The sequence below is a fragment of the Vigna unguiculata genome, chromosome 3, assembly GCF_004118075.2.
Source record: "Vigna unguiculata cultivar IT97K-499-35 chromosome 3, ASM411807v1, whole genome shotgun sequence".
Classification (NCBI taxonomy): Eukaryota; Viridiplantae; Streptophyta; class Magnoliopsida; order Fabales; family Fabaceae; genus Vigna; species Vigna unguiculata.
The window spans coordinates 2,274,675-2,302,196 of NC_040281.1; the positions used below are offsets into that span (position 1 = coordinate 2,274,675).

Genomic DNA, 27,522 nt, shown 5'->3' on the forward strand with positions numbered 1-27,522 from the left:
AAGTGTATTTGGTCATTTGGGCAAATTATCGACAAGTTCTCCTCATTCAAAGTTTGACTATTAATAAAGAAAAACATTACTTCACTAAACATAAATGACCAAGTTCATAGACATAGAAGTTAAATAGAGGTTGATGCTACTTAAAAATTAAAATAGATTCACTATTTTTGCTATTGACTTTTTAACTATGGTCCCGTTTTTCAAGGTTTTGTTGACAAAATTAATACCATGGTTGCATTTCGAATTTAGAAGACGGGTTTTAATGGTATGATATAGGAAGACATTTACTACAATAATAACAGTTTTTCTGTATTTACAGAAATATTTTTCAAATTACAAATATTCATTATTATGATTTTGAAAATACTTTGGTGAAAATATATTCCAAAGTTGTATTATTTATTAAAGATGAAGTCACTATAATTTATAAATTACTGTTTACACTTTGAGCTTTATGAATTATATATACTTATATTTTTTTCTTTTGTATTATTTTGTTTAATGTATTTAGGTATATAGTGTTGAAGAATGTAACACCCTTCTTATCAAGAGGGTCGTGTCAGGTCTGCAGCTCAATACACACCAATTCCTCGTTCCAAGTGTTCTCTCACTTTGCAAGATAGATTATTGTCAGTGAGTATCGAACTCTAAACCTGACTTTTTAAACATATTCTAATTCTAATTTTCGTTTGAAATTTTTAAACAAAATATGATATTAACATGAGGACAAGAGATCTCGAAAAAAAAAACAAGCAATTGAAATAACTAAATATTTAAATTCTGAAAATAAATAATCATAAATTTTTATAGATATTATTATATTAAAATTACCCTGGAGTATGAATAAAAAATAGTTAATTCCGTACTAAAAAGTTTGAGCTTTAAAAGAATTAGTTTATACCTTTTTAAACTCGTTCCAATTGAATTTGACCGTATTTGGTTTGGATCCCATTATATTATTTTATAATTTTAATTTATATATATATATATATATATATATATATATATATATATATATATATATATATATATATATATATATATATATATATATATATATATATATATTATGTATATAATATTATTTAATTTTTATAGTTTGATTTCTTAAATAATTGTTTTAACTTTGTTATCACCTTTTATGTTAAAATATCATTTCATATTCAAGTTTATATAAATATTCTTTTTATTAGTTAATATATTAAATTTGTTATATTTTAAGTTTTTATTAGTATTTTTTTCTTTTGAAAACAAAAAACACTTTAAATCTGTTATGGAATGTCTATTTCAAGGTAAACAAGAAAAATAAAAACTTAAAAAAAAACTCAAATATGAAAAACTTATTTATAAAAAAATATAAAATACTTACAAATATATTATTTTTTGTTGAAGATATTTTTACAAATGAAATTACCACCTTTGGATAAGGTCCAATATCTAAGATATTGTGATTTTCGTATTTTAAAGATTTGTTTATTAAATTTTTTATACTATTCAATAATTATTATAAATTATTATTTCTATAATTAAAAATATTATAGGAAATTTATTTTGTAACAAAATAATGATAAAAAATAATGAAATAGGTATTATTTTCATATATTTTAAATTTATATTCATAAAATATAAACTATTTAAATTAAAAAATTATATATTATTAATGCGACAAATATTTTCCATGAAAGGTCATTTATTAATAAAATGTTCAATAAAATTGTTTTAATTTAATAAGGAAAAGAATCATTTGCATAGGTGTAAATTATTCGTTTCCTATGTATATATGCTATATACGTTACTGATAAATGAAAACCATTTATTACATCAACTCAACCAGAAAATATATTTGTTGGAAACGAATTCATAAATTTTGAATAGGAAAAAAGTATTTACGTAGCATTAAAAATATAATATAGAATTATTTTAAGCATAAATTATAACTGTTCTAGTCGAGTTTTTACATTTCTAAAAAACTTTGTATGATTTTTCTAAAAACTTACGAGAGATCTCTATGCGACGATGAAGTATTATCTTGAAACTCTCAGTAAAGAAATATAGGCGGTGAATCGGTGATATCTTTATCTTTATTTATAAAAAAAAATAAAATCACTTGACAATCCAAAATATGATTTTAATTTTTTTTAACTTGACTTATATTTTATAATCAGAATGTGTTATGAAATGAGTATTTCTTTTAGGATCTCAAACTGCAATTTTTAAACTATATAATTAAGCTATAAGAAATAATACTAGTGGAAAAAGATTATTGTGAATAAAAGTATTGAATATATAATATATAATTAGTTATTGTGAATGAAGGAAGTGAAAGGGTAGAAAGTTGAAAAATAAAAGAGTATCGAAGAAGTTCTTTTTGCAAAAAGATTTGATTTTTAATATTTAAAAAAAAAATTATATTATCTTATTAAAGAACACCTACTTTATTTGCTCTCAAAAAGTATAAACCAAAGTTTTAAAACTTCTTTTTATCTGTTATTAATTATCTGGCTAATTTTTGTTGGATGTTTGTCAACTTATAGTTATAATTTCCATCATGATAATTTGACACTATTTTTTTTATACTACCATTTAACGATCATAAATATTAGTATTACTTTATCTTAAAGTTTTATTTATATTTACTTTAATTAGTTTAATATAACATTTTCCTATTAATTAGTAATATAAATATATTTTCGAGAGGAGTTTCGTAGAAATATTACATTTATTTTGTAGAATTTGTCACTAAGATAAAACATCGAATCTAATTTAATTGACACATGTTATAAAAATAAAATGTTTATAAAGAAAAAAAAATTCACTACTAAATTTTTTAACAACTATTTTTTAAGTAATTTTTTATTTTTTTAATTTTAATATTCTAAAATCACTTAAAAATATCATCGCATGTTATTAAAATTGAATAGTCCAAATATCATTATCAAAAAAAATAAGCAAAGAATAATATCAGATTGGAGCAAAAACCTTTTTGTGTTGAGAGGCGGCAAAAAGTAACCATGCAAGCAGCCAAGATTCTTAGTATATCCATGTCTGTGTTCAGATTATATTCGCGGTTACTGTGGAGATAGAGCTTGAAACTTCTGAAACCTGTTTCTTAATTCTTGTATAATTAACTTCATTTTCTGTGTGCGCCACCTAAACTCTTTAAAATGTTTGTCTTGAGTCAGAAAAAACCAAAAAAGTCTTGGAACTAATAATTTGATCTCACACTTATTATGTCATGCATGATGCAAAGCTAAATACCCTAGAACTCAAAAGATTCAATAAAATAAACACTCAAGAGTGTGTGATTTTCATCGTAATCAGTAATATCATGTCGCAGCATTCAGCCAAAACCGCCCACTGCTTTGATTAATTGATCCACCCACATTCCCTTTCAACATGTTGGTTTAATTTTTATCCACTTGATGAGTCGTTGATTTACCAAAGAAATAACTTTAGTTAAGATATTTGTGTGTAGATCAAAACGACGACTTAACGTAAGGTGAAGTTTTCGTTTGAGAAGAAAAGAACCAAAACTTAAACTTTGTTTACAAGGGAAAATCTGTTGACCATTGGCATAGAAGAGTAAAAGATGGCAATGAAATAGCCTTTCCCTTAGAATATTTAAGATAGATATTTACAATATTACACATTTCTTTGCCCTATAAATACCCCATATCTCTGTAACATTTACCTTCAACACAGAAACATTGAGTATGGAGATCCCTGTGATAGATTTTAGTGAGCTCAATGGGGAGAAGAGGGGTGACACAATGGCCCTATTGCACAAAGCTTGTGAGCAATGGGGGTTCTTTATGGTATATAGAAAATCAAAATATTGATGTTAATTAGTCCCTTTTTGTTTTTCTTCTTCTTCTTCATTCCTCCAATTTCACTTTATGCAGGTTGAGAACCATGAAATTGACACACAACTGATGGAGAAGGTGAAGCAGTTGATCAACACATACTATGAAGAAAATCTGAAGGAAAGCTTCTACCAATCTGAGATAGCAAAGAGGTTGGAGAAACATGAGAATGCTTCTGATATAGATTGGGAAAGTTCCTTCTTCATCTGGCATCGCCCCACTTCGACCATCCATGAAATTCCTAACATCTCTCAAGAACTTTGGTAACACATTCTTTAACCCTCTTTCTATTGTTATTCAGTTTCTGAAGTCTATATCGACCTAAGATAATTTTAAAGTATACAATTAAAATGCAAACCTCGTCTTAGGTTTAAAATTATTTTAGTCGGATCACATAAGATGTTTGTTAAACGCAGGCAAACAATGGATGAGTACGTTGCAGAAGTGGTGAAGCTGGGAGAGAAGCTATCTGAGGTAATGAGTGAAAATCTTGGTTTGGAGAAGGATTACATGAAGAAAGCATTTTGTGGAGGTGATGGAGACGGTGCTGCTGTGGGAACAAAAGTGGCAAAGTACCCTGAGTGTGCGCGTCCAGAGCTTGTGAGGGGACTGAGAGAGCACACAGATGCTGGTGGAATCATTCTACTGCTGCAAGATGAGAGAGTGGGGGGTCTAGAATTCTTGAAAGATGGCGAATGGGTGAAGATTCCAGCCTCCAAGAACAATGCCATTTTTGTGAACACGGGTGATCAAGTGGAAGTTTTGAGCAATGGGTTATACAAAAGTGCGGTGCATAGGGTGATGGCTGACAAGAATGGAAGCAGAATCTCCATAGCCACCTTTTACAACCCCATTCCAGAAGCCATTATTTCACCAGCTCCTAAGCTCTTGTACCCAACCAACTTCCTTTATGCTGACTATTTGAAGCTCTATGGCAGCACCAAGTTTGGTGAAAAGGGTCCTCGATTTGAATCCATGAAGAACATGAACAATAACGGAAATATTCTGGCTTGAAAGTTGAAACTATAGTATTTACATTTTGCATACAAATATATATATATATATATATATATATATATATATATTCTCTGTTTCGTGTATGGCTTTGGCCGCTATATATAAGTACCAAATATATATACCTGTAAACGTGATCTTTGATTCCATAGAAAAAAAACTTTTAATAAATTACACTTTGATACTAATCTTTTTTTCGAAGGTTAAATATATCTTTAGTATATGAATTTTGATATGAGATTGGAATTAGTCTTCCAATTTTGATATATTTTAATTCTAAAATTTAAAAAAAATAATGAATATAATTATTTTAATTTAATTATGTTAAATTTAATTTTATTTTTTTTTTACATTTTAATAATATTGAAGTTGTTTATATTATTTTAATATCTGTTAGAAAATGTGTTGGACACATATAAAAAAGTTAACGTAATTTAGTTAAAATAATTATGTTTATTCATTTTTAAGGTTTAGAGACTAAAATGTATCAAAATTTATTTTAATTTTTGGTTAAAATTAAAAGATTACAAATATATTTAACATTTTTTATATTATCATTTTACATTACCTCTTATTATTATTGACTTTCTTTTTTTTCTAAAAATATAAAAATGAACTTTTTTATTAAGATTATTTTATAAAAAAAAAAATTCAAAATGGTATGTCGATTTCTTTTTCCTTTAATTAACGTGGTGTCCTTTCTTCGTTCAACTTTTTCTTTGCTCAACTTTATTTTTTCTTTACAGGTGCGCGTATTATTATTAGTCTAAGCAAGCAAGCTATGCCTGCATGCTGCTCCAATGGTAAATAAAACTCTTAAATTAATTAAAAATGATGCACATAAATTTTATGATTTTTAATAAATTTGGTTTATCAATCCATGAAAAAATGTATCCTACCCCTATTAAAAAATATATTGTTAAATTTTTTTCTTGAAGAAAATGAAGAGTCAAATAAGTCAATATCGAGATTTGAGTATATTAAAACATAACTAAACTAAACATGATACGAACTTAGCATATATTTTATTAGGAGTAGTCCTCACAAGTAAGGTGAAGAATCATATAATATATGTGTAATTTTCTAAATGATAGTATCAAGATTGAAAAAATCCTATAGACCAAAAACTATACCTAGATATTAGTATTTCCACACACAAAAGTTAAAGGTATGACAATAGGTAATAATTTGTAAGTTAAATTTTTTTATTATGCGTTTAAATGGAGTTGGGTCAAAAACAAATCAAAAATTATGGGTTTAAATGAAGTTGGGTTAAAAAAATTCAAAAATTACTATTGTGGATTAAAATTAACATAATTGAAATATGATTATGGATGAATTGACTTATTTTTATATTGAAAATATAAAACAATTTAAAGATATTAAAAACCAGGTTAAAATATCTTTTTTGTTCCGATTTTCATCGAGTTTTATCAAATCAAGCCTAATTTTATTTTTTGTGCTTAAATAGGTTCCAATTTTTCATATTTATGTTCAATTTGATTATTTTTTACTAACACCGTTTAAATTATTGACAACAATAAATAGTGACTGCCACGTCACTTCATTATTTTTTAATTTAATTTATTTTTTTAAATGTTCACATGTCAACCTTGTCGCGTATCACGTATCAAAATTAATGTTTTATATTTAATTTAATTTTTATATTTGTTATTTTTATTTAATTTAGTCACAATTTTATTTAAAATTAAACAATTTTATCCTTCTCAAAATTAGGACCAAATTTCATTTAATATTTATATTCAATTTTTATTTTGTGACATTCACTTTATGTTGTACCTGTTTAAATCTAAAATTTATAATTTTTTTTAATTAATTCCCCAAATAGAAATGTTGTTTAAAATTTTTTATAAAATTATTTTTAATTATACTTTCATCAGTATTAGGAAACTCTATAACTTGTGTGATATATTAAAATTAAAACACACCAACTAATCTCTAGGATAAACTTTTTAAAATGATTCCAAAATCATATCATGATTATAAATGAATTTACATATGTATTTCAATATTACAAAACCAACCATGATATTTAAATTTTACTTAATATATTTAGTGTAAGAAGGTCATCCCAATACTTGCAATAACAATATTATTTCAGAAATTGTTTACAAAACTACTATATTAATCATTATATTCAATGTGTAAAAGAACTTTCAAATAGAGTGGTGACATGTGACCCCACCAAATAGAAAAAAAAAATCCATTTAACAACTCAAACTAATAATATTTAATTTTGAACTTAAAATTTTTATTATATATGATTATATCATTAAAATAATATTATTAAAACGAGAGTAATTTTTGGAATGGGTGTGAAAACATTCTTTTTCTTAAAGTATGGTGTGATTGCGTGAGAAAGGGAGTACGTGTACGTCCTTCAAACAAAGATCTTTGATTGTGTGAAGGAAAATCTCAAAATCCCATTTTAGTTTCACTAGTGAGCCAGTGGGCCCATACGTGAGAATGACCCTGTGAACAAAAAAAAAAATACAGATAAGTGATAAACTAAACTGAACACAGTTGAAGTTGAAGCATAGAAGAAGAGTGAGTGAGGAAGATACAGTGAATAAAACCTCTCCCTCAAAGTGAGTTCCTTCTTCTTCCAGAGAAGTGAAGCAGAAAAAGTGAGATTGGAATGGGTGTGAGCAACAACATAACCGCAGTGCTGAACTTTGTGGCCATGATCTGCTCAATTCCCATCATAGCCTCCGGCATTTGGCTGGCCTCAAAGCCCGACAACGAGTGCGTCGCCAACTTCCGCTGGCCCATTCTCATAATGGGCCTTCTCATCCTCCTCGTCTCTCTCGCGGGCTTTGTCGGTGCCTACTGGAACAAACAGGGCCTCCTCGCCCTTTACCTCTTCTCCATGGCTCTCCTCATCGCCATCCTCCTCATCCTCCTCGTCTTCGCCTTCGTCGTCACCCGACCCGACGGAGCCTACGATGTCCCCGGAAGATCCTACAAGGAGTACAACCTCCGCGGCTTCTCTTCCTGGTTCCGGAACCGCGTCACCGGCTCCGGCAGCTGGCACAAGATAAAACCCTGTTTGGCTGCTTCCGATGTCTGCACTAAGCTCACGCTCAATTACATCACCGCCGATCAATTCTTCGCTTCTCACATCTCCCCCTTGCAGGTTCCTTCATAATTCAGTTCCTTCCAACTACTTACATTCTAAAATAGTATCAACTAGGTTTTGCTTAGAATTGACTAACTACGTGGATGATTACATTTACCTGAGAATTTACTTTTCCTTTTCTACTCTCTCCGGCATTGAAACACTTAGTGATTTCTCGCAAACAAGCAAGATTTAACTTGCGTAGAAATATTGCTTCTTAAAGTTTTTTTTTATTTTTTATTCCTCAATTGTTGTTGCTGGACCCACATCACATGGCACCACGTTGTGTCTTCAACAACGCTTTCAAATGGCTGAATTTGGGGACTATTTTCTTCTTTCTAGGGAGGTGGATTGGATCTATGAGCTTTTCTCTTAGTCTTCCACGGTTGTGATAAGATTACCGTGTCCATCCTTTCCTACCTGTAGACTGTGTCCCATGGATTAGTTGTGAAGTTACTCCATTTTCACGGACGGTGGTTGGGAAATGATAGTAACCATTGCTTTTTAGATGGGACCAGTGAAGATTCTCGATTACCATGGATTGCTGTTCAAACTCTGCTGGAGCTATGTTCTTAACATGCTTTAATTTTAAATTGTCAAACTAATTGTTACAGTTTTGTTTAGTGATAAACGTCATGTATCATATGATTTTTCCTTCTTATTCCTAGCTTGAGGTGTGGATTAAGTTTTAGTGCAAAATTTAATGTTAGCACCAGCAGAACACTGAGGTTCATAGAAATCTAACCACCATATATGTCCATTTTACGTAACTTTCGATGTCACAAAATCAGCATGAGTTGAGAATGCCTCTTTAGAAGACATTAGAGACATCCCTTATTACTAGCGTGAGTGACTACACATTAGTGCTGTGTGGGGCCTTTCCGGTATAATTGATTCCCGGAAAGTTCATTGCAGCTGAAATTTTCACTCATTGATTCACATGTAGAAAAATAATGCAAAATTTGGCCATATTAAATTAATCATCCAAGAAAAGTCAAGATCATTGTTTTGTCGTTATAGCACAAGAAGATAAAGTTATATTATTGCTGCCTGCAACTCAGTGTTGTGGTTTGGTAGCTAGTCACCCCTCTTCCCTTTTTCTGTGTTAGACTCCCAGATCCATCTTTTATTAAATTTAACTGTGCTTCTGTGTATTTTCATTTTGCACATTCAGATGTGTAATTTCAGTTCTATTTTCTAACTTGGCATTTGATATTTAGCATAAATATTAATGTGACACTCTTATATGGCTCAGTCAGCAAATTCATGTTGACATGATTTTCTATTTTACTCTTACCATTTGCATCAATACAGAACAGAAATTGTATAATTAAAATTGTGGTAATGAATTGGTTTGACTGATTTTACAGTCAGGATGTTGCAAACCTCCTACAGTTTGTGGTTACAGCTTTGTGAGCCCCATACTTTGGACAAACCCTGTGAATCCCACAGCTGATCCAGATTGCTACTCGTGGAGCAATGATCAAAATCAACTATGCTACGATTGTAATGCGTGCAAGGCTGGTTTATTGGGTAACCTCAGAAAAGAATGGAGGAAAGCTAACATCATTCTCATAGTAGCAGTGGTTGTCCTCATATGGGTCTATGTCATCGCTTGCAGTGCCTTCAGGAATGCACAAACAGAAGACCTCTTCAACCGTTACAAACAGGGTTGGGTTTGATCCTATTTACTCTCAATACTCGGAAGTTCTTAACGTAAGTTTTTGTGTTTTTTGGTTATCGTTCTTTCTTGTCCATGTAACTTCGTTAAAGTCTTTGTCTTTAGTGTACATATTGGAAGTAATACGAGTCTCGTTGCTCAGGGAAAACAGAGAATAGAATATTCTAATTATACTTTCTCTGAGTGTATGATTAGATGAAATATATATAGAGTTGTTATTGTACATTTTTGTTTTAAATAAACTTTGGTACTTCATGCTGCTATTCACTTTTTTAAATACTTAGTTAGATAAGGACAAAATTTAAGAAACTCTATAACTCATTATACAATTTGAAAACTAAAGAAGTTTCGTATTATATAATTTTGAAACTATTTTTCTTCCTAAAAAACTTTTAGATAATACAATCCAAAAAATATTTTTTTATGGCAAAAAGGACTCATAAATTACATAATTTGAGCTTAAAAATGAAAATCTTTTTATATGAAGATGCAAAAGAAAATTTATGAAGATACAATAAGAAACTGCCTTATTAAAACTTTGACTTTAGCCCAAACTTCAGCCAAAGCAGAATTCATGGTAATAACAATAATACTGAAAAACAATTCATGAAGCATTAAATCTTTTAATAAAAGATTCAACTCTTCCAAATTTAAAATGAAATCAGTTATGTGAGAGCTATAATTTCTATATTAGGAGGCCAACTATTTCTTTTACTTCTTTTCAGATAGCCACAGACAAAATTTTATAAAACAAATAGTCAAAGTGCAAAATAGAATGAAACTTATGGATAATATTTAATAAATTAAGATATTCTAATTATAATTTTGGTTGACGTGTTGTTAGAAATGCTCCTTTATAACTTCTTACTCATGACAAAAATGGATAAATTAAATTTTTAGTTTCTTATATACATTTTAATTACTAGATTCGTCTCCTAAAATTTCTTTATCAAACTAAATTACTTTTCTTTATTAGTTTATCAAACTAATTTAATCAAGTACGCAATAGGTGACAAACTATAAAAAATAATATAATAACAAAATTTTCACCATTATTATAAAAAATTGGAAAAAGAATAATTTTATGTAAAGTATATTATAAATACCCCAAGTAGACTATCTTTTATGTATAGAGTTATAGCTTCACTTGCAAATTGCAATCCTACTAAATTGACTTCTATATATGTTTGTAGTGTATATACACACACCAATTTATTATTATTTTTGTATGACTATCTTTTAGAAAAAAGGTCTTTTTGATTATGTTTTTTTATCTAGAAGATTTGAATTCAAAATTTATTTTTAAAAAGACTATTAAATTTAGTTTTCCTAGAACCAACAAATATTTATATATACATTAAACTTGAAGTGTTCATGTGAAAACCAAATTTACGTCAAAGTCTGAAACACGAGTTGTGTCAGTTTTAGATTTTAAAGTATGAACCCAATAATGTGAAAGCAAGAATATGACTATTGAATTAGTAGACTGAGTAATTATTACTGGACTGTGAACTCAAATCCAGTACTGTGGGTAACTAAGCTATTTAATTCATTAATAATAAATACAGAGTGATTTTGGAGTATCATTGGTCTATAAGTTAAAAAAAATTGTTCAATTCATGTTGGTTGACAATTTATTTGTTTGTGTTGAATTTTAATGTGTTTGTTTGACTAATTAAAATTTCTTTTCTTTTTAATGTAAGAAAAGGAAATTAACTTTTCAAACAATATTTTTTTCATATATTAAACCCGTCGAAAATGAGATTTTATCTAAGACTTTAATTTAAAACTTATTCTAGAAAAAAAACACAATATTGCATGGACTAATGTAATATATGAAACTCTATTTAATATTTATGCCACAATACTTAATGTAATGATGACCTTAAAAAAAAAAACTCACGTATCTTAATACAAAGAATTCGGATAATAGGAGTTAATGTTGATGGAATATTTCTTTATAAAATTATTTTTATTGGGATTATATGTTAAAGTCACTGCGTATGTAATGATACAAAATAGTAATATCATGTACATCATATATTCTAAATAAGAAAAAAAATATTTGCTGCATAAAGTTGTACTACTGATAATAAGAACTTTAAAAAAGTCGTAAGAAAATTGGAATGAATACTAACATATTCCTAATACACTATTTTTTTTTTAAATATTGTATTATTAAATAAAATTTATTAAGAATATATAAATTGTGTGAGTCCGGTTTTTTTTTTTTTTTGTCTCTTTGAAAAAAAGTTATATACTGTATGATTTTTCATAATTATTTTTTGATTGTGAATTGAATATTATAGATTTTTTCTTTTAATAATTACATCTTTATTAGATTTTGGTAAATTATTTTTAGTTGTAATTTTTTTTTAAATAGGTATATAAAAAATAAAATAATAAATTTATTTTTAAGTGATAAAAGGAAAATATCTAAAATGAAAACAATACAAATTTATTTTTTCACATGTTTAAAATGGATTTCATATAAAATACTACTTTAAAATTATCATTGTTTGAATATATATATATATATATATAGTCAATAATTAAATATATATTTTAAATATGTTATTTTTTGCTTTTTCAAAATTTTTAGTCGACATACATCACTGATTAAAATCATTATTTTTAACCTCAACATAATTTATTAACATTTTTATTATCTTAATCAGCAAAATTATTTATTTTTATTGAAAATTTAAAATATTGATCTAAATTTAACTTTTTCTTCTACTTTAAAAATTATCAGTGTTTATTAATGTTAATTTTTAGTTGTTAAAAATATAAATACAAACCTAAACAAACAAACCAGTCCTAAGAACCGCCATTCATAATAAATGTATTAACTAATACAAATTATATCTGTCATTTTGTTTTAATAATTGACAATGTTTACAACACATTACACTCATAATAATCTCACGTGAGAAAAAAATTCTTTACAATATGTTATTAAAAAACAAAAACACTACCCTCATAATACATAAACACAATTATGTCTTGAACTATTTTTAATTATGTACAGACACAAAATATGATCTTAATGATTACTGCAATTTCTTTTTCGTAATTCCAAAGCTACCACTAAATTACTCTAAGGGCCTAATTGAATTCTTCTATTTCATGGACCTAATTTTTAAAATGATTTATGACACAAACGATGAATATAACCTATAAACACTAACATTCAAATATTAATGCCAATTTTACGATCGTTAGCTTTTAGTTTTTATCTACTGTCACGACCAGTATACCTTTTTACAGCATTAATCAGGCAATGTGGACACAACTTTTTAAATAACTAAAATAAATCCATTAAGTTTAATTTATTAAATATAATTCTCTAATTTATATTTTACCTTTCTTACTTTCATTTTAAAACAGCTAATGTTTTAGACTTTTAAAGGAGTTGCTAATATATTTAGGGGATGTTTGGTTGTACGTCAAAAAGACGTATAATTGATTTATCAACGTAAAGTATATGTTTGTTTGATTTTAAAATTAAAAGATTCACGTCTAGTCAGAATGAAATAATATCAGTTTTCGCGTCTGTTAATCGATTCCATCAAAATCGAATTTTTTAACGCAGGTCGAAACATACGCTTAATTTTATGTTGTCTATGTGTTGAAATAAAAAAAATACAAGTTTATATACTTGTTATGATGTATAAAAAATGTTAAATCATTCTAAAAGTCCTATTTTTGTAACAAAATTTAAAATAGATTATCTCATTATTATTTGACTTAATTGGATGTCTATTTTAGAAAATTCGTTGCAACTAGGTCTTTTATGTGAATAGTACTTTAACGATGTTAATTATATGTTACGTATTAACACGTGTTTTTTTTTTTAAATATATAAATTGTCACGTGTCAATATGACATTATGCCACGTGATAGAAACTATGTGATGTGGCAGCGACAGTGTCACGTATCATTATTGGATGTGAAAAGTCTCAGTACATCCCTCTATTTATTATTTTGTCTCAATCTGATCTCAATTCCAATTTTGTTAAAACTAAATTAATTTCAACCATATATCAAATTTAATTTTTAAGTAAATTTTTTACAATGATATTTTTAACAAAATTAAGTTTATTTAAATATATATTTTGCATTGAATTTTATTTAAATTTTGTTTTAAATATTTACATAACTATAATTTATAGATAAATGTTAGAGTTATTTTAAAAATAAAAATTTTATAAATTCAAATATAAAATTTTAAAACAATTTTATAATAATTTAAAATAAATATATTTATTTTAATTTTGTTTTAAATCTTTATATATCTATAATTTCTTTGATAAATGTTAGAATTGCTTTAAAGATAAAAACTTTCTAAATTCAAATATAAAATTTAAAAACAATTTTATAACAATTTAAAATAAATATATTTATTTAAAATTTTACAATTCAATTAATAAAATTGTTATTTTTAAATCAACTCTAACATATGTCTATAAAATATTGATATATAAATATTTGAAACAATATTTAAATAAAGCTCAAAGTAAAATATCAATTATTATAAAAATAACATTGTAAAATTTATATAAAAACTAAATTTGATATAAAAATGAAATTGATTCAATTTTAGAAAAATTAGGACCAAATAGTGACATATGGTACTGTTATTGTCACATCACATCGTTTATGTCACGTGATATCATGTTAAATTGACACGTAACAATTTTTATTTTTATTTTAAAAGTTATTAAAAAAATTAAAAATAAAAATAATTAAAAAATCCACGTGACACATAATTAATTAACGAACATAAATTAATTATAAGGAATTTTCAAAAACAAGAATGCAGTTAAGTCAAATAAAAATAAAATTATTTGAAATTTTGTTACAAAATATAGAAATATGTAAAGATTTAAACTGAAAAAAATATAGAATATTGTGGTCAACGGTGATGGGTGTGAAAGTAAAGTAATAAGTAAATACCGATTTTAACCCTATTGTAAATGACGTGTGATGGGTGCAGGGAAGCGAGAAGAGTGATGATGGTTACCCCTTTGTCGGTAGCAGAAGGATCTGATTCGCGCATGTCTATAAATACGATCATTGTTCATGAATCAGTAGAAGCCAGATCCAATCCACTCTCACACTCTATAAATAACGTAGCACTCTTCTGCCACTCCCGATCCAATGGATCAACCACCCAAATTCCTAATCGAGGCATCGGAAGCCCTCGCCATGGCGGAGTCCGCCGCCGTCACATTACCGGACCTCCTCCCCAGGCTGGTCCCCGCCGCCCAGTCCCTCGCTCGGCCACCCATCTCCAACTTCCAGGTCGCCGCCGTGGGCCTGGGCCCCTCCGGCCGCATCTTCGTCGGTGTCAACCTCGAGTTTCCGGGCCTCCCCCTCCACCACGCGGTCCACGCGGAGCAGTTCCTCGTCAGCAACCTCTCTCTGAATGCGGAGGCCAACCTCACCTCCTTCGCCGTCTCCGCCGCCCCCTGCGGCCACTGCCGCCAATTCCTCCAGGAACTCCGCGCCGCCTCCGACGTGAATATCATGATTACCTCCCACGAAACGCCGCAATTCACCCCTCTCTCTCACTTCCTCCCTCACCAATTCGGCCCCCACGACCTCCTCTCGTCTTCCACTCCCCTTCTCTTGGAAACCCACCACAACGCCTTAACTCTTCTCCCAAACCACACCGTCGACGACGACGACGCCCTCTGCAACGGCCACTTCCACAACCACAAGCTCAAGAATGCGGCTCTCGAAGCCGCCAACAAATCCCATGCACCCTACACCGCCTCCCCCTCCGGCGTCGCCCTCCTCGACCGCCACGGAAATATTTACAAAGGCTCTTACTTGGAATCCGCAGCCTTTAATCCCAGCCTCGGCCCCGTCCAGGCCGCGCTCGTCGCCTTCGTCGCCGCGGGCGGCGGCGACTACCACGACATTGTGGATGCCGTTTTGGTGGAGAAGGAAGACGCCGCCGTTAAACAGGAGCAGACGGCGAGGCTGTTGCTTCACTCCATTTCGCCCGATTGCAACTTCAGCACATTCCTTTGCCACTCCCAACCTTCACCACCCTGATTCCATGAACCAGTAGCAACAATGACACTAAAAAAAAACATCGTTGCTTTAGATGTTGTGGTTGGAATGAATTATTAATCGCTGCTACTATGATTAATGAAACAGTTTAATGCTTTACATGTTTTATGGACAACATGGAAGCTGATGAGCGATCGTGTGTTGATAAGCTTTAATTTATTTATTGTTTAGGTTGAATTTGGATGTTAAAATGGATCAGTTTCACGTGTTTTGTTATAATCTTTTTAATATGTGCGTGTGGAATCAAAAGAAGTTACCGTCGCTTACTTAACAAGAGGATTATAGCTTCATCCAAGCTTTTCGTTGGAATCTACATGTGAACTATGCATGTGATCATGATCAGTAGTAATAGTAATATAAGATGTTCTTAATTTATGCCTTATCTTTACGAATAAAATATTTTCACCCCTCCTTTATTGTATATATTATCCAACCATTTATATTATTTTATTTCATATTTTTTATATACTTATTATTATCATCTCCATATGATATTTTATAATTAAAATGGATTTTTCCTTTTTCTTATTATTAATTCATAATCACTTTTTGTCTTTCCTGCCCAATTGAGTTGGTAAATGGAGAGACACCAATCAAACGTGAACACGAGTGTCCGAGCGCGCCTCTGCACATTCTCTACTCGAGGCAATGTGTTAAAAATATTTTAGTTTATGATTAAGAAAGGAATAGTTGAAACATGATGAAGGTAAGATAAGTAATGTAGAAAAAAAAGAAAGGATCAAGAATAAATCAACAGTTCAGATTCATTTTAATATAAATTTAGTTATGTTTAATTATGTTTTAACTATAAATTTAAGAACTTTTAATTTTGTTTTCATTAATTTTTTGTGATCTTATTAAATTTTTGCTGTTTATTGACTTTTGGAATGATAAAAATATTTATATACTTATATCTGCAGATAAAATAAGATAGGTACTTCAAATTTATATCTTGAGTATTGCTTTAGGAATTAATCAAAGCAAAGGGTTTACCAAACTAAGAATCAATTGTGATAGTATTTTGAAAACTATTGGACGATGGTAAATGATCATCCTTGTGGAGTATGATTTGGTAGAATTATTGAAGCTTTTGAAGACACCTTAAGTTATAATGAAAAAAGTGTGTGAAATAAACCCATCAATGATAGCCTGAAAGGCATGTTTCTTTTTTGTGAATAGCATTCTTAGTGCAGAAGCTATATGAAATGTTTGTTTATGGGCCTACTGTGATACCACAATTTAGGTAAAAAGCAATGCAGAAAAGTATATGAACTTCTTAATAGGGGTAATTTCCTCCAATAGCCCCTACCCAAAAACAACAAAAGAAGGATAAAGAAACCAAGCATTTTAATTTAATGAAATGTGAGCAAACTTTAAGGTTGTTATCAACACTTTTCTCTATCCTACTCGTCTAAGCACAACTCCTTTGTAAAGAACATTGGTGGCTTATGAAACAGGACTAGGTGCTCTGCATTATTATCACTTCAATTCAAACTACTTTTGGAAGTTGCAATTACCACCATATCATGCTCAACTTTGCTCCTCAATACATGAAAGCTCGTGTTTCTTTAACCATGTGTAAATTGCACTCTACTTTTGCATGTGTGGACAAAGGGTAAGAGAGAGTTTCTATAAAAGTTAAATATATTTGAGTAGTTGTATTCTGAACGAGAATTTACTGAAAAAAAAAACTGATTAAAGTGTGTAAGGTATATAATGTAATAAATTCTTCTTTGGATATAATTGAAATTGGTTAATATTTTAATCGAAACTATGTTATTTTTGTATTATGTTCTTTATTATGATTTGTACAAAAGCCCTGACTGCACTAGTGTGTTTTCGGTGTGTCTGAGAGTTTATAGTGAATTTATGAGTTAATTACTAAACATAGTATGAGTGTCCAATAGTGTAGGTTGTGATGGAGAATGAGATAGCTTCATGGATAAGAAAACAAAATGATTGCAAAATAGTAAGTAAAAAGAAATGTGAAATTTGGTGAAGAAAGATTGTGACTTGAGGTGGGACAATTCTGAATGCAGTACTATGATTATACTTTGTTGTTGCTTCATGAACTGATCCATGGTGAACAGAGACCGTCTCTATGATTATATCACAGACCAACACAATCATCAACCCAATGTCTTTCTCTCATGTAACAACTGGACACCATTTCAGCTACACAAAATTATTTTTCACTATTAAATTTTAATAAACTTTTATAATTTTTGGTCTTATTTTTTAAATATTTTTTCATTTTTTCATTTTTAATATTCTAAAATCACTTAAAAAATAATACACTATATTATAAAAAAAATTTATTAAAATTTAATAGTCAAAATATTTTTCTCTTTTCGGCTCGTGTGGCAGCAGCATTATATACAGTGTTTCTATGTACATTAAACACTACACTTCAACACGTTATTTCTAACTTTTTTATCTTTCTAACACATTTATTATATTTTGTTTACCAGCTTTCTTCTACCAAAAACCCTTTATTTAACAAAAACTCATGCTATAAAGATAACATAAGCGAATGAAGTCTACTAAAAATTATTCATAGACTGTTTTTTTTTCTTGTTATTTATAATAGAGATGAGTTAAAACCATTCATAAGAGATACGATCTTCTTTTTTAAGTCTGAATTCCTTTACATCGTTACTCCTCCTTCAAACTAATTTTTAGTACGATTCAGGAAGTTCGAATCGATCATCAATACGAATCTTTAAATATTACTGATAAATTTTTTGAGAAAAAATTATTAAAGAAATGGACAATGGTACTATAACTTTCATTTTTTTTATCTTTTACTTTTTTACATGACTTATATGAGTCATTGATTAATGTACCACTATCTTTATTTTTAAAAGCATCAATAACATACACTAAGCCACATCAATAACAAAGAATGAGAGTCAAAAAATGAGAATTACAATATAATTTTCCTAAAAAATACAAAATCAATAAAATTTTAAGACATAAATATATGATACTTCATCCTTATTTAATATTTAATTTTTTACTTTTCGATATAAAACTTAAGACTCCCAATTAAATTTCCAACTAATTACAACTTTTTCTTGTAAGTAAAAGATTAAGAACGAGAGATAAAAATCATAATATAATACAAAAACTAAAAGCATATAATAACTTTTAGGTTTAATTATGTCTTTGGTCTCCATTTTGGAGTCAAAATCTCAAAATAGTACCCAAATTTTTAAAAGTCTCAAAATGGTCCCCTTTTTTGTTGAAACGTCTCACGTTTGCCCTTTCCGTTAAGTCAAGGTTGACGTCGTTAAAGGGAGTGCCACGTGTCAGTTCCTCGATTTTTTTGACTTTTTTTATTAATTTTTTATTAACTTTTTTTATTTTTTATTTTTATTTTTTGAATTTTTTTAAAAAAATCAAAAAATTGTCACGTGTCAAGCTGTCATTGTGCCACGTGGCAGTGACAGTGACACATGTCATATTACGCCACGTGTCATTTTCTTAGTCTCAATTTGGTCCATTTATTTTAATTTGTCTCAATTTAGTCCCAATTTTTGTAAAAATGAGCAATTTTGTCCCTCTCCAAATTGAAATCAAATTTAATTTCTATATAAATATACACAAATATTTCTATCAAAATTGATATTTGAAGTAAATATTTTTAACCAAATTATGTTCATTTAATTAATATTTTACATTGAACTTTATTTAAAATGGTGTAAAAGTTGTTAATAGAAAATAATGTTAATAGAAAAAAGGTTTAATTACTCGAATCATACCCATTTTGGTTCGAAAATTTCAAAATGGTACCCACTTTGAACTTTGTCTCAATTTAGTACCCAATTTTGATTATTGCATCAATGTAGTACCCTCCGTTAAGTTTTCACAAACGGCGTTAACTACCTTGTCACGTGTCAGCCTCTGGATTTTTTTTTTTTTATTTTAAAAAAAAAATTGCTACGTGTCAAATCCTTGATGTGACACGTGGCAAGGTATCGCCACGTGTCAATGTATCTGACAAGTGTCATTGTCTTCATTTCAACTTAGTCTCCACATGTGTCTATTTGTTTCAATTTAGTACCCATATATATTTATTGGTTTCAATTTAGTACCCAATTTATTTTTTTTAATTTTGTCTGAATATTTTTTTACAAAATAGATAAATATTATGTCTCCCTTAAGACCAAATTTATTATTTATATAAATGTTATATTTATATTTGTTATTAAAAATGACTTACAAATATGTTATTCATGACTTTTACCATTAACTTTAATATAAATTTCAATACTTAATTTTATAAACAAATATCAATATAACATTTATATAAATAATAAATTTTGTCTTAAAAGAGATACAATATTTCTCCATTTAAAAAAAAAAATTGAATAAAATTTAAACAAATAAATTGGGTACTAAATTGAAACAAATAAACATATATGGATACTAAATTGAAACAAATAGACACATGTGAGAACTAAGTTGAAATGAAGACAATGACACTTGTCAAGTACCTTGACACGTGGCGATATCTTGCCACGTGTCATTGACAATGCCACGTGTCACATCAAAGATTTGACACGTGACAAATTTTTATTTAAAAAAAAAATCAAAAAAAATTAAAAAAATTAAAAAATCCAGAGGCTGACACGTGGCAAGGTAGTTAACGTCGTTTGTGAAGACTTAACGGAGGGTACTACATTGATGCAATAATCAAAATTGGGTACTAAATTGAGACAAAGTTCAAAGTGGGTACCATTTTGAAATTTTTGAACCAAAATGGGTATGATCCGAGTAATTAAACCTAGAAAAAAATTCATAAATTAACTAGTTCATGTTACAATAAAATACATATAAATTTAAAATTTGAAAACAATTTTAAGTAAAGTTGAATGTCAAACATAATTTTAAATAAACTTAGCTATGTTAAAAATATATAATAAAAATATCAATTTGAATAAAAATATCAAATTTAATAAAAATATTTGTATAACATTTATATAAAATTAAATTTTGTTTCAATTTGAAGAGGGACAAAATTGTTCATTTTTTCAAAAATTGGGACTAAATTGAGACAAATTAAAATAAAGGGACCAATTTGAGACTAAGAAAATGACACGTGGCGTAATATGACACGTGTCACTGTCACTGCCACGTGGCCACGTGGCACGATGACAGCTTGACACGTGGCAATTTTTTTATTTTTTTTAAAAAAAATTCAAAAAAATAATAATAAAAAAAGTCAAAAAATCGAGGAACTGACACGTGGCACTCCCTCTAACGGCGCCAACCTTGACTTAACGGAAAAGACAAACGTGAGACGTTTCAACAAAAAAAGGGGCCATTTTGAGACTTTTAAAAATTTGGGTACCATTTTGAGATTTTGACTCCAAAATGGGGACCAAAGGCATAATTAAACCTAACTCTTAACTAAGGCTGCCACTGCTGTGAACTGTGGAATCAAGAAATTGTAGAGGACAAAAATTAACGAGGACAGACATAAAGATTAAAAGACAGCACCTGTAACTAGGGGCGACAAAACGGGCCATTTGGCCCATTTTGATCCGGTGTGACCCGTCAAAAATGGGTAGGGTCGAACTGGTCAATCAAATAGAAACGGACCAATAATCACAATCCGTTCCGTATAGGATGGACTAACAGGTCGGGTCGGACTGGCCCGTTCAGGTTTTTTTTTTTTTTTTAATTTATTTTATTTTTTAAATTTGTTTATATATACATATAAATTATTATTAAAGTCATATTTAATCAAATAAAAGTTTTTTTTTAACTTTTTAATTGATTAGTTAATATTTTTAATTATATAAGTTAAAATAATTATTAAATTTACATATTAAATTATTCAATTATAACTAATAATTCAAACTTAATTTGTAAGTGTTGATGATTTAAATTACAATACTATTATATATTTATACATTTAAAATATATAATATAAAAAATTAATCTTTTTAATTATTTTTATTTTATTTTTTTAAAACGGGTCAACAGGTCAAGACAGGCTGGTCTGTTTTGCCACCCCTACCTGTAACTTGATTTTGATTTTAATAATAGATAATCTCCCACAAACACGTGGTTCACATGTTTGAAGCAGATAATAATACTTTTACATTGGTAGCCAATTTCATCCTTCATATAACAGTAGACAATCAGTTTGTCCCAATTACTCAGTTTGGTCCTTTATGTTGGCGAAAAACAAATATAACCTTTATTTTTTTTGTATTTATTATCAGTATAATTTTATCTTTTATTTTAACAATTACCAGTTATAATTTGTTCATTAATATATATATATATATATATATATATATATATATATATATATATATATATATATATATATATATTGTATATATTGAACTTCCATCACCTGATGCTATTTTTTTAGTACCGAAAATATTGAACATTTTTTGCACCATGCATCAACCTTTGAAGACAATAAGTGGGATACTTGGTTAATTAGTACACTTTTCCTGTATACAATTCTAAAAAAATGTATACTTAATACTTAAAATAACTAGTTAAATCTTTCAGAAACAAACCTTAAAAAAAATCAAACATTATTTATTGTATAAGTTGTTTCTTTTTAATTTCTTTCGTACACTTTTGGTATAATAGTTTCTTGAAGGTGTTTACTATAAATTCGCTTCTCTTTCTTGAATAATGATATGTTGATAACTTTTTTCTCATTTATAGTAAAATAGCATTAAATTTATAATCATTATATTAGTATAATGAAGTTGTCAAAACATTAGATAAAAAATAAGAATTCTCAAAATAACATTAATCTTTTTCAACTGAAGTCGGGTCCAGATTTGTAATCACAATTTTGCTTGTATGTGATGTGGGTTAGGATCATTAAAAAAAATTGTACATTATTTTTGTTGTTGTAAAATTGGGGTATGATAACGCAGTCAAAAAGTGTTTGCAGAAGAGAACTTTCACATTATATTGCTATTAGGATTTGACATATCTTGAAAAATATTGCATTTTCTTTCAGATTTTGGCATATCTTGCAAGCAACCATTTTTCCTTAATAATATGCAAATTTTCCTCCAAAGAAAGCAGCAGAAAAATAGGTCACGATAAAAGGATAAATATTCTCCATGAGGATGTACTCATTAGATATTTAGAGTCTTTGATTATTTATAAAAGAAAAACTTTTATCACAGTTAAAATGTTATTACTAAAGAATAGCATCTTCACCTAACAATAATAAGAAATAAACTTTAAATTTAATTAAAAATGTCTTATAAATCTAATTCAACTTTTGTAAGGAATGAAGTTAAGATTTTATTTGTTAGGTAATAATTCAATTTCCACAGCCATATCATCAGTTTTGATAACTAACCAAGCTTTGTACTCTCTTATTGGGTTTGAACAATACAGAAAGCACACACGGACGAAAGAAATAAATGAAATTGAATTATAGAATATTCTATATATAGAGAACACATATTTTCCAACCTACTCCACAAAGTTTAACATAACAGTGTACAAGAGTTTCCTTATCCTCTGTGTTCTTCACAAGACTATAATGATTTTGGGCCGAAACATTAAATCTCTATGTGCACAATAGCAAGGATTTTGACAATGAGTAAACTAAAACCATATACTACCTAATTCAATTGTTCTTTCCTTTTGTACTAGGTGGTCTACTGATGCAAAAGCTAGCATGGAAACACATCTGGTGTTGGAAAACAAAACAACATGGATGAGATCTGACAGAATCAGAGTAGAGTTCTGTAACACTTCTAATGAATGAAGAAAAATTGTCTCGCAGGTTAATGTAGCTATCACATATTCTATACTTAGCTAACAGAGCTCTGCCAAATGCAAAAATTTAAAAAGATGAAACTTATGGGAACTCCATAACAAAGTTAATATGCGCAAATGAAGTAGTGAGTAAAGAAGATCAACCAGAAAATATGAAAACTGAGAAATTAAAACAAGTGAAAGATGGGAACGAACAGTTTAGTGCATCCTTGTTTATAGGCAATCTGTGATCAGAGATCCAAATGGGGATCTCACCCTATCTCAGGTAAATTTAAATCCTGTGATCGTATATATTTACTTACATACCCAAAATAACACATTGTTAAAGCTAAGCTTTCCCTCTACTGTGCTAATGATCACAACAATTTTGAACCAAATAGCTGGAACGAACAACCTTATTACAAACAGAATAATTCTCTTGAGGATGTTCATATTTCTGATCTGAGCATCACTCTGAGAGCGAATTATCTTTCATGCAGGTTAAAGATCAAGTATTTTACTCACTCAGTGTTCCACATCTGCAATGCTGTTCACCAACAAAAACTCCATTAGTCTTATGCAGAAGATAGAAGAACAGACTCTGCAAATGAGGAAGATCCATTATTAGTTGCTCCCTTTATCTTTAGGATAGAAGTAACCAAATTGTAAATCTCAACATTCTCAAAAGATGGTATCTTCTTCCCTCTAGCAAACTGAGGACCATGTCCAATGAAAATGGTCCTCATGGAGAAAACCGCATTGTCGTAACCGTGAGAGCCACCACACTCTTGGCGCTTCGTTCTCTTCTGCTCAACCTTGAAACCTTCCTCAATCAACCCAATTATCGGTGCAATTCGATCACTCGCTGAATAATGAAGCCGACTAGGAAGATTCTCCTTCAAATACACCTTCAAAAACTTGCCATTCTGAACATTCCCCGAGCTCAACGCTTCATTCATTTTAGCAACAACATCCGATGCATCGTGACCAGAAGGAGGACGAATAGCAAGCACAGGAGTATGTGTCACAACCCAATCTTTCTGAACATCAATCCAAGGAGCCAAATCATCAAGGAAAATCAATTTCTTATCACAAGTACCAACCATTCCATGATCACCAACCATAATAATGGTAACATCATCAAAAACCCCTCTTTGCTCCAAACCCCGAATCAACCTCCCCATCATGCTGTCAATCCTGGCAACAGCCTCAGTGATCTCAGGATCATCAGCACCAACCTTATGACCCTGATGATCAGGGTCCTCAAAATAAAGGGTCATGAAATCAGGAATCTGGTGACTAGGCAAATCAAAATACCCCAAAACCGTATCAACCCTTTCCTCAAACGAAACAGAAGCATTATACTGGCGACAGTAATCGAAAGGGCAAGTCCAAAGACCCTTTTTTACCTCAGAGCCAGGCCAGAAATAAGTTGAAGCCTTTAATCCATTGTTGACCACAGTTTCCCAAAGGGGTTCCCCAAGCCACCACTTGGGGTCATGGCTTCCCATGTAAAAGGCGTCCCCAGAAAGTGGATCGCTGAAGTGGTTATTGATTATGCCATGGTAAGCAGGGTAGAGGCCAGTGACGATGGAATAATGGTTAGGGAAAGTGAGAGAGGGAAAAACCGGAATCAAACCGGCTTCTGCTTCGGTTCCGTTAGCGATCAAACGGGAAATGTGGGGTGTCGGTGCTTTGAATTGGTAACCGAATCGAAAGCCGTCCGAGGAAACTAAAAGGATAACGGGGCGGTTGAGTTTGGAGAGAGGGCGAGCGAGGAGAGAAGGGGTGTGAGCGGTGGAAGAGATTGGTGGGTTCGAAGAGAAGTAGAGAAAGGCGAAGGCGAAGGATGTTGATAGGGCAATGCAAGTGATGATGATGAGAGTGATGAAGAGGGGTTTGGAGGAAGACGAAGATGAAGATGGAGAAGAAGAGTCGGAAGAATCTGTGCTGAAAGAGAGAAGAGCTTTTGATGAAGGTGAGTCTTGGTCGTCTTGGTCTTGGGTTGGGAGTGGTGTGGGCTTTGTGGAAGTCAATGCAGACAAGGGATTGGAACCCATGTTCGATGGAGTTGTTTTAAGTGATTTTGCTGGTTCTTCCGAGGTTTTGGTTATGGGAGTTTGGAAGAGAAAGAGAGAGAAGCAAGTTGTTAAGGTGGAAGAGAAAGAGAAAGAGGGTTGAGTGAGATCCAATTAAGGATAGAAAAGACGAAGAAGGTTGAGTAGAATTTGCAGGTTGAAGAGACAAAGACAAAGACTAAGGTGATTGGTTGTTCGTTGTCTTGTTTGGTGCACTCGTTTACAAGATGCGGAGTAATTAAGGAAACGCCGCGTGTTGTGTGTGGGTAATCATATTTTTTCAAGAACTACTCTTACTCTCACATTAATATTATTATTATTACATTATATTTTTTAAAATATAGTCAAACTCATCCTAAACTTAAGTAGGTTAGAAGTCTCCTTATGATAAATCTAATTTGAGGACCCGAAAATATATTTAATTTTTTTTGAAATTTCATAAAATTGTATACTCAATTAAATATTTGTAAAATAACAATTAACAAAATCAAATAAAAATTTTGAATTGAAGAAACAAAAAATAATTCTAAAATTAGAAGGAACATAAATATATTTAAACCTAAATAAAATCTATCAATATTCGTACCATATACAAAGGATTGATTTGAGTTAGTTGGAGTTTGGTAAACTTTGTTTAATAGTTAAAACAGAACTAACTCATTAGAGTCCGTTTATAAGGTGAGGATCGAGGTAACGTAACATAGGATATTATAACTTCAACTTTATTATTTTATCATGGTATAACCTCAAAAATTAGAATTTAATGTTTATGTATTATTGGTTTAAAATATTAATCCCCTTATCATATTGTACAAATTCTTTATACATTGTACATGGCCCTTTTTTTTAAAAAAAAAAAAACCTAAATTATTCTGATTAAGGTTTTGTTTGTACAAGTTGGATACCAAGGAAAAAAAGAAGATAGCGTGTATATACTATACCAAGAGCATTAATTAATAATGTCCATTCCAATAACTGAAAACTCCAAGTCAGATCAATTAATAGAGGAAGTAATTTTATAGAGTGGTCCCAGCTTTATAAGAAGAGAAAAGATATTTTGTGAGAAAAAAGTGATAATTACGTGAGAAATAGCAAAAATGAGGAATGATTTGAGTTCAAATTTTCTGTCAAAATTTTGTTAATTTTTTTTAATTAAGTTTTTAAAATGTGTTGATAATTTTTTTATCGGTTAAAAGAGTTGAGCTTGGAACTTTTGTCGTTATTTCTTTATTGAAATTAATTTTATAACTCAAATACTCAAATATTGGTAATCCACCCCTTCTTTATATCAAAATAATTTTATAACTCTGACATAATGGTGGTTATTAGCTTTTTTAATATATTTTGAAACAATGATCTTCATTAATATATTTTTAAAGTTCAATTGAAAATCCAAAAAATCATTTTAGTTTTAGAAGAGGAGATTGACTTCATCATTGTTACAAATATTCTCTTATATTGTTTTCTTGTGGTCCTCTACTTCAATTAACCGCAATAGATTTCATTTCAAACATTTACTTCTCATGTTAAACATTATGTTGTGTTTTCCCTTAATTTAACTTTTTGTCTATATGAATATAATTTTAATAGCATCTTAAAAATACCAGGTAAAAATAGGCATTTTTTACCTCTATTTTATGGGTTAAATATGTTTTTGGTCCCTTAACTTTCAGTAAATTTTGAAATTAATCTATTTTGAAACTTTGGATCAATTTAGTTCTTCATCTTTTAAAATATGTGGATTTAGTTCTTTTAATCAAATTTTGTTAAGTTTATTTAACATCTCAAACATGTTTCATACTAGTATTTGACTTAACATTAAAGCAAAAATGTGTCAAAGAGTATAAATAACTCAAATACAATCCTGAAATGCGTACGAAACATCAAATAAACCTAACAAAATTT

At 29.5% G+C, this 27,522-nt stretch overlaps 4 protein-coding genes across 4 annotated transcripts; 3 read left to right on the forward strand and 1 right to left on the reverse strand.

Annotated features, from left to right (window-relative positions):
* The first annotated feature begins 3,666 nt into the window (after positions 1-3,666).
* LOC114179298 (1-aminocyclopropane-1-carboxylate oxidase 1-like) lies at positions 3,667-4,931 on the forward strand. The gene is made up of 3 exons (XM_028065586.1): positions 3,667-3,815; positions 3,903-4,126; positions 4,280-4,931. Exons 1-3 carry the CDS (start codon positions 3,714-3,716, stop codon positions 4,875-4,877), a joined length of 924 nt encoding a protein of 307 aa, XP_027921387.1. The 5' UTR covers positions 3,667-3,713; the 3' UTR covers positions 4,878-4,931.
* Positions 4,932-7,385: 2,454 nt separating this feature from the next.
* Positions 7,386-9,935, forward strand: LOC114175064 (tetraspanin-2-like). Its single transcript, XM_028059822.1, has 2 exons — positions 7,386-8,034; positions 9,387-9,935. Exons 1-2 carry the CDS (start codon positions 7,537-7,539, stop codon positions 9,696-9,698), a joined length of 810 nt encoding a protein of 269 aa, XP_027915623.1. The 5' UTR covers positions 7,386-7,536; the 3' UTR covers positions 9,699-9,935.
* Positions 9,936-14,670: 4,735 nt separating this feature from the next.
* Positions 14,671-16,152, forward strand: LOC114176338 (cytidine deaminase 1-like). Its single transcript, XM_028061353.1, has one exon. It carries the CDS (start codon positions 14,861-14,863, stop codon positions 15,761-15,763), a length of 903 nt encoding a protein of 300 aa, XP_027917154.1. The 5' UTR covers positions 14,671-14,860; the 3' UTR covers positions 15,764-16,152.
* Positions 16,153-23,727: 7,575 nt separating this feature from the next.
* Positions 23,728-25,832, reverse strand: LOC114178896 (ectonucleotide pyrophosphatase/phosphodiesterase family member 1-like). Its single transcript, XM_028065043.1, has one exon. It carries the CDS (start codon positions 25,597-25,599, stop codon positions 24,115-24,117), a length of 1,485 nt encoding a protein of 494 aa, XP_027920844.1. The 5' UTR covers positions 25,600-25,832; the 3' UTR covers positions 23,728-24,114.
* Between the last annotated feature and the right edge of the window lie 1,690 nt (positions 25,833-27,522).

Coding starts and splice junctions, on each gene's coding strand:
- LOC114178896 (XM_028065043.1), bottom strand. CDS start 25,599: ATGGGTTCCAATCCCTTGTCTGCATTGACTTCCACAAAGCCCACACCA.
- LOC114176338 (XM_028061353.1), top strand. CDS start 14,861: ATGGATCAACCACCCAAATTCCTAATCGAGGCATCGGAAGCCCTCGCC.
- LOC114175064 (XM_028059822.1), top strand. CDS start 7,537: ATGGGTGTGAGCAACAACATAACCGCAGTGCTGAACTTTGTGGCCATG. Junction 8,035..9,386: donor CTCACATCTCCCCCTTGCAG/GTTCCTTCATAA, acceptor CTGATTTTACAG/TCAGGATGTTGCAAACCTCC.
- LOC114179298 (XM_028065586.1), top strand. CDS start 3,714: ATGGAGATCCCTGTGATAGATTTTAGTGAGCTCAATGGGGAGAAGAGG. Junction 3,816..3,902: donor AGCAATGGGGGTTCTTTATG/GTATATAGAAAA, acceptor CACTTTATGCAG/GTTGAGAACCATGAAATTGA. Junction 4,127..4,279: donor AACATCTCTCAAGAACTTTG/GTAACACATTCT, acceptor TGTTAAACGCAG/GCAAACAATGGATGAGTACG.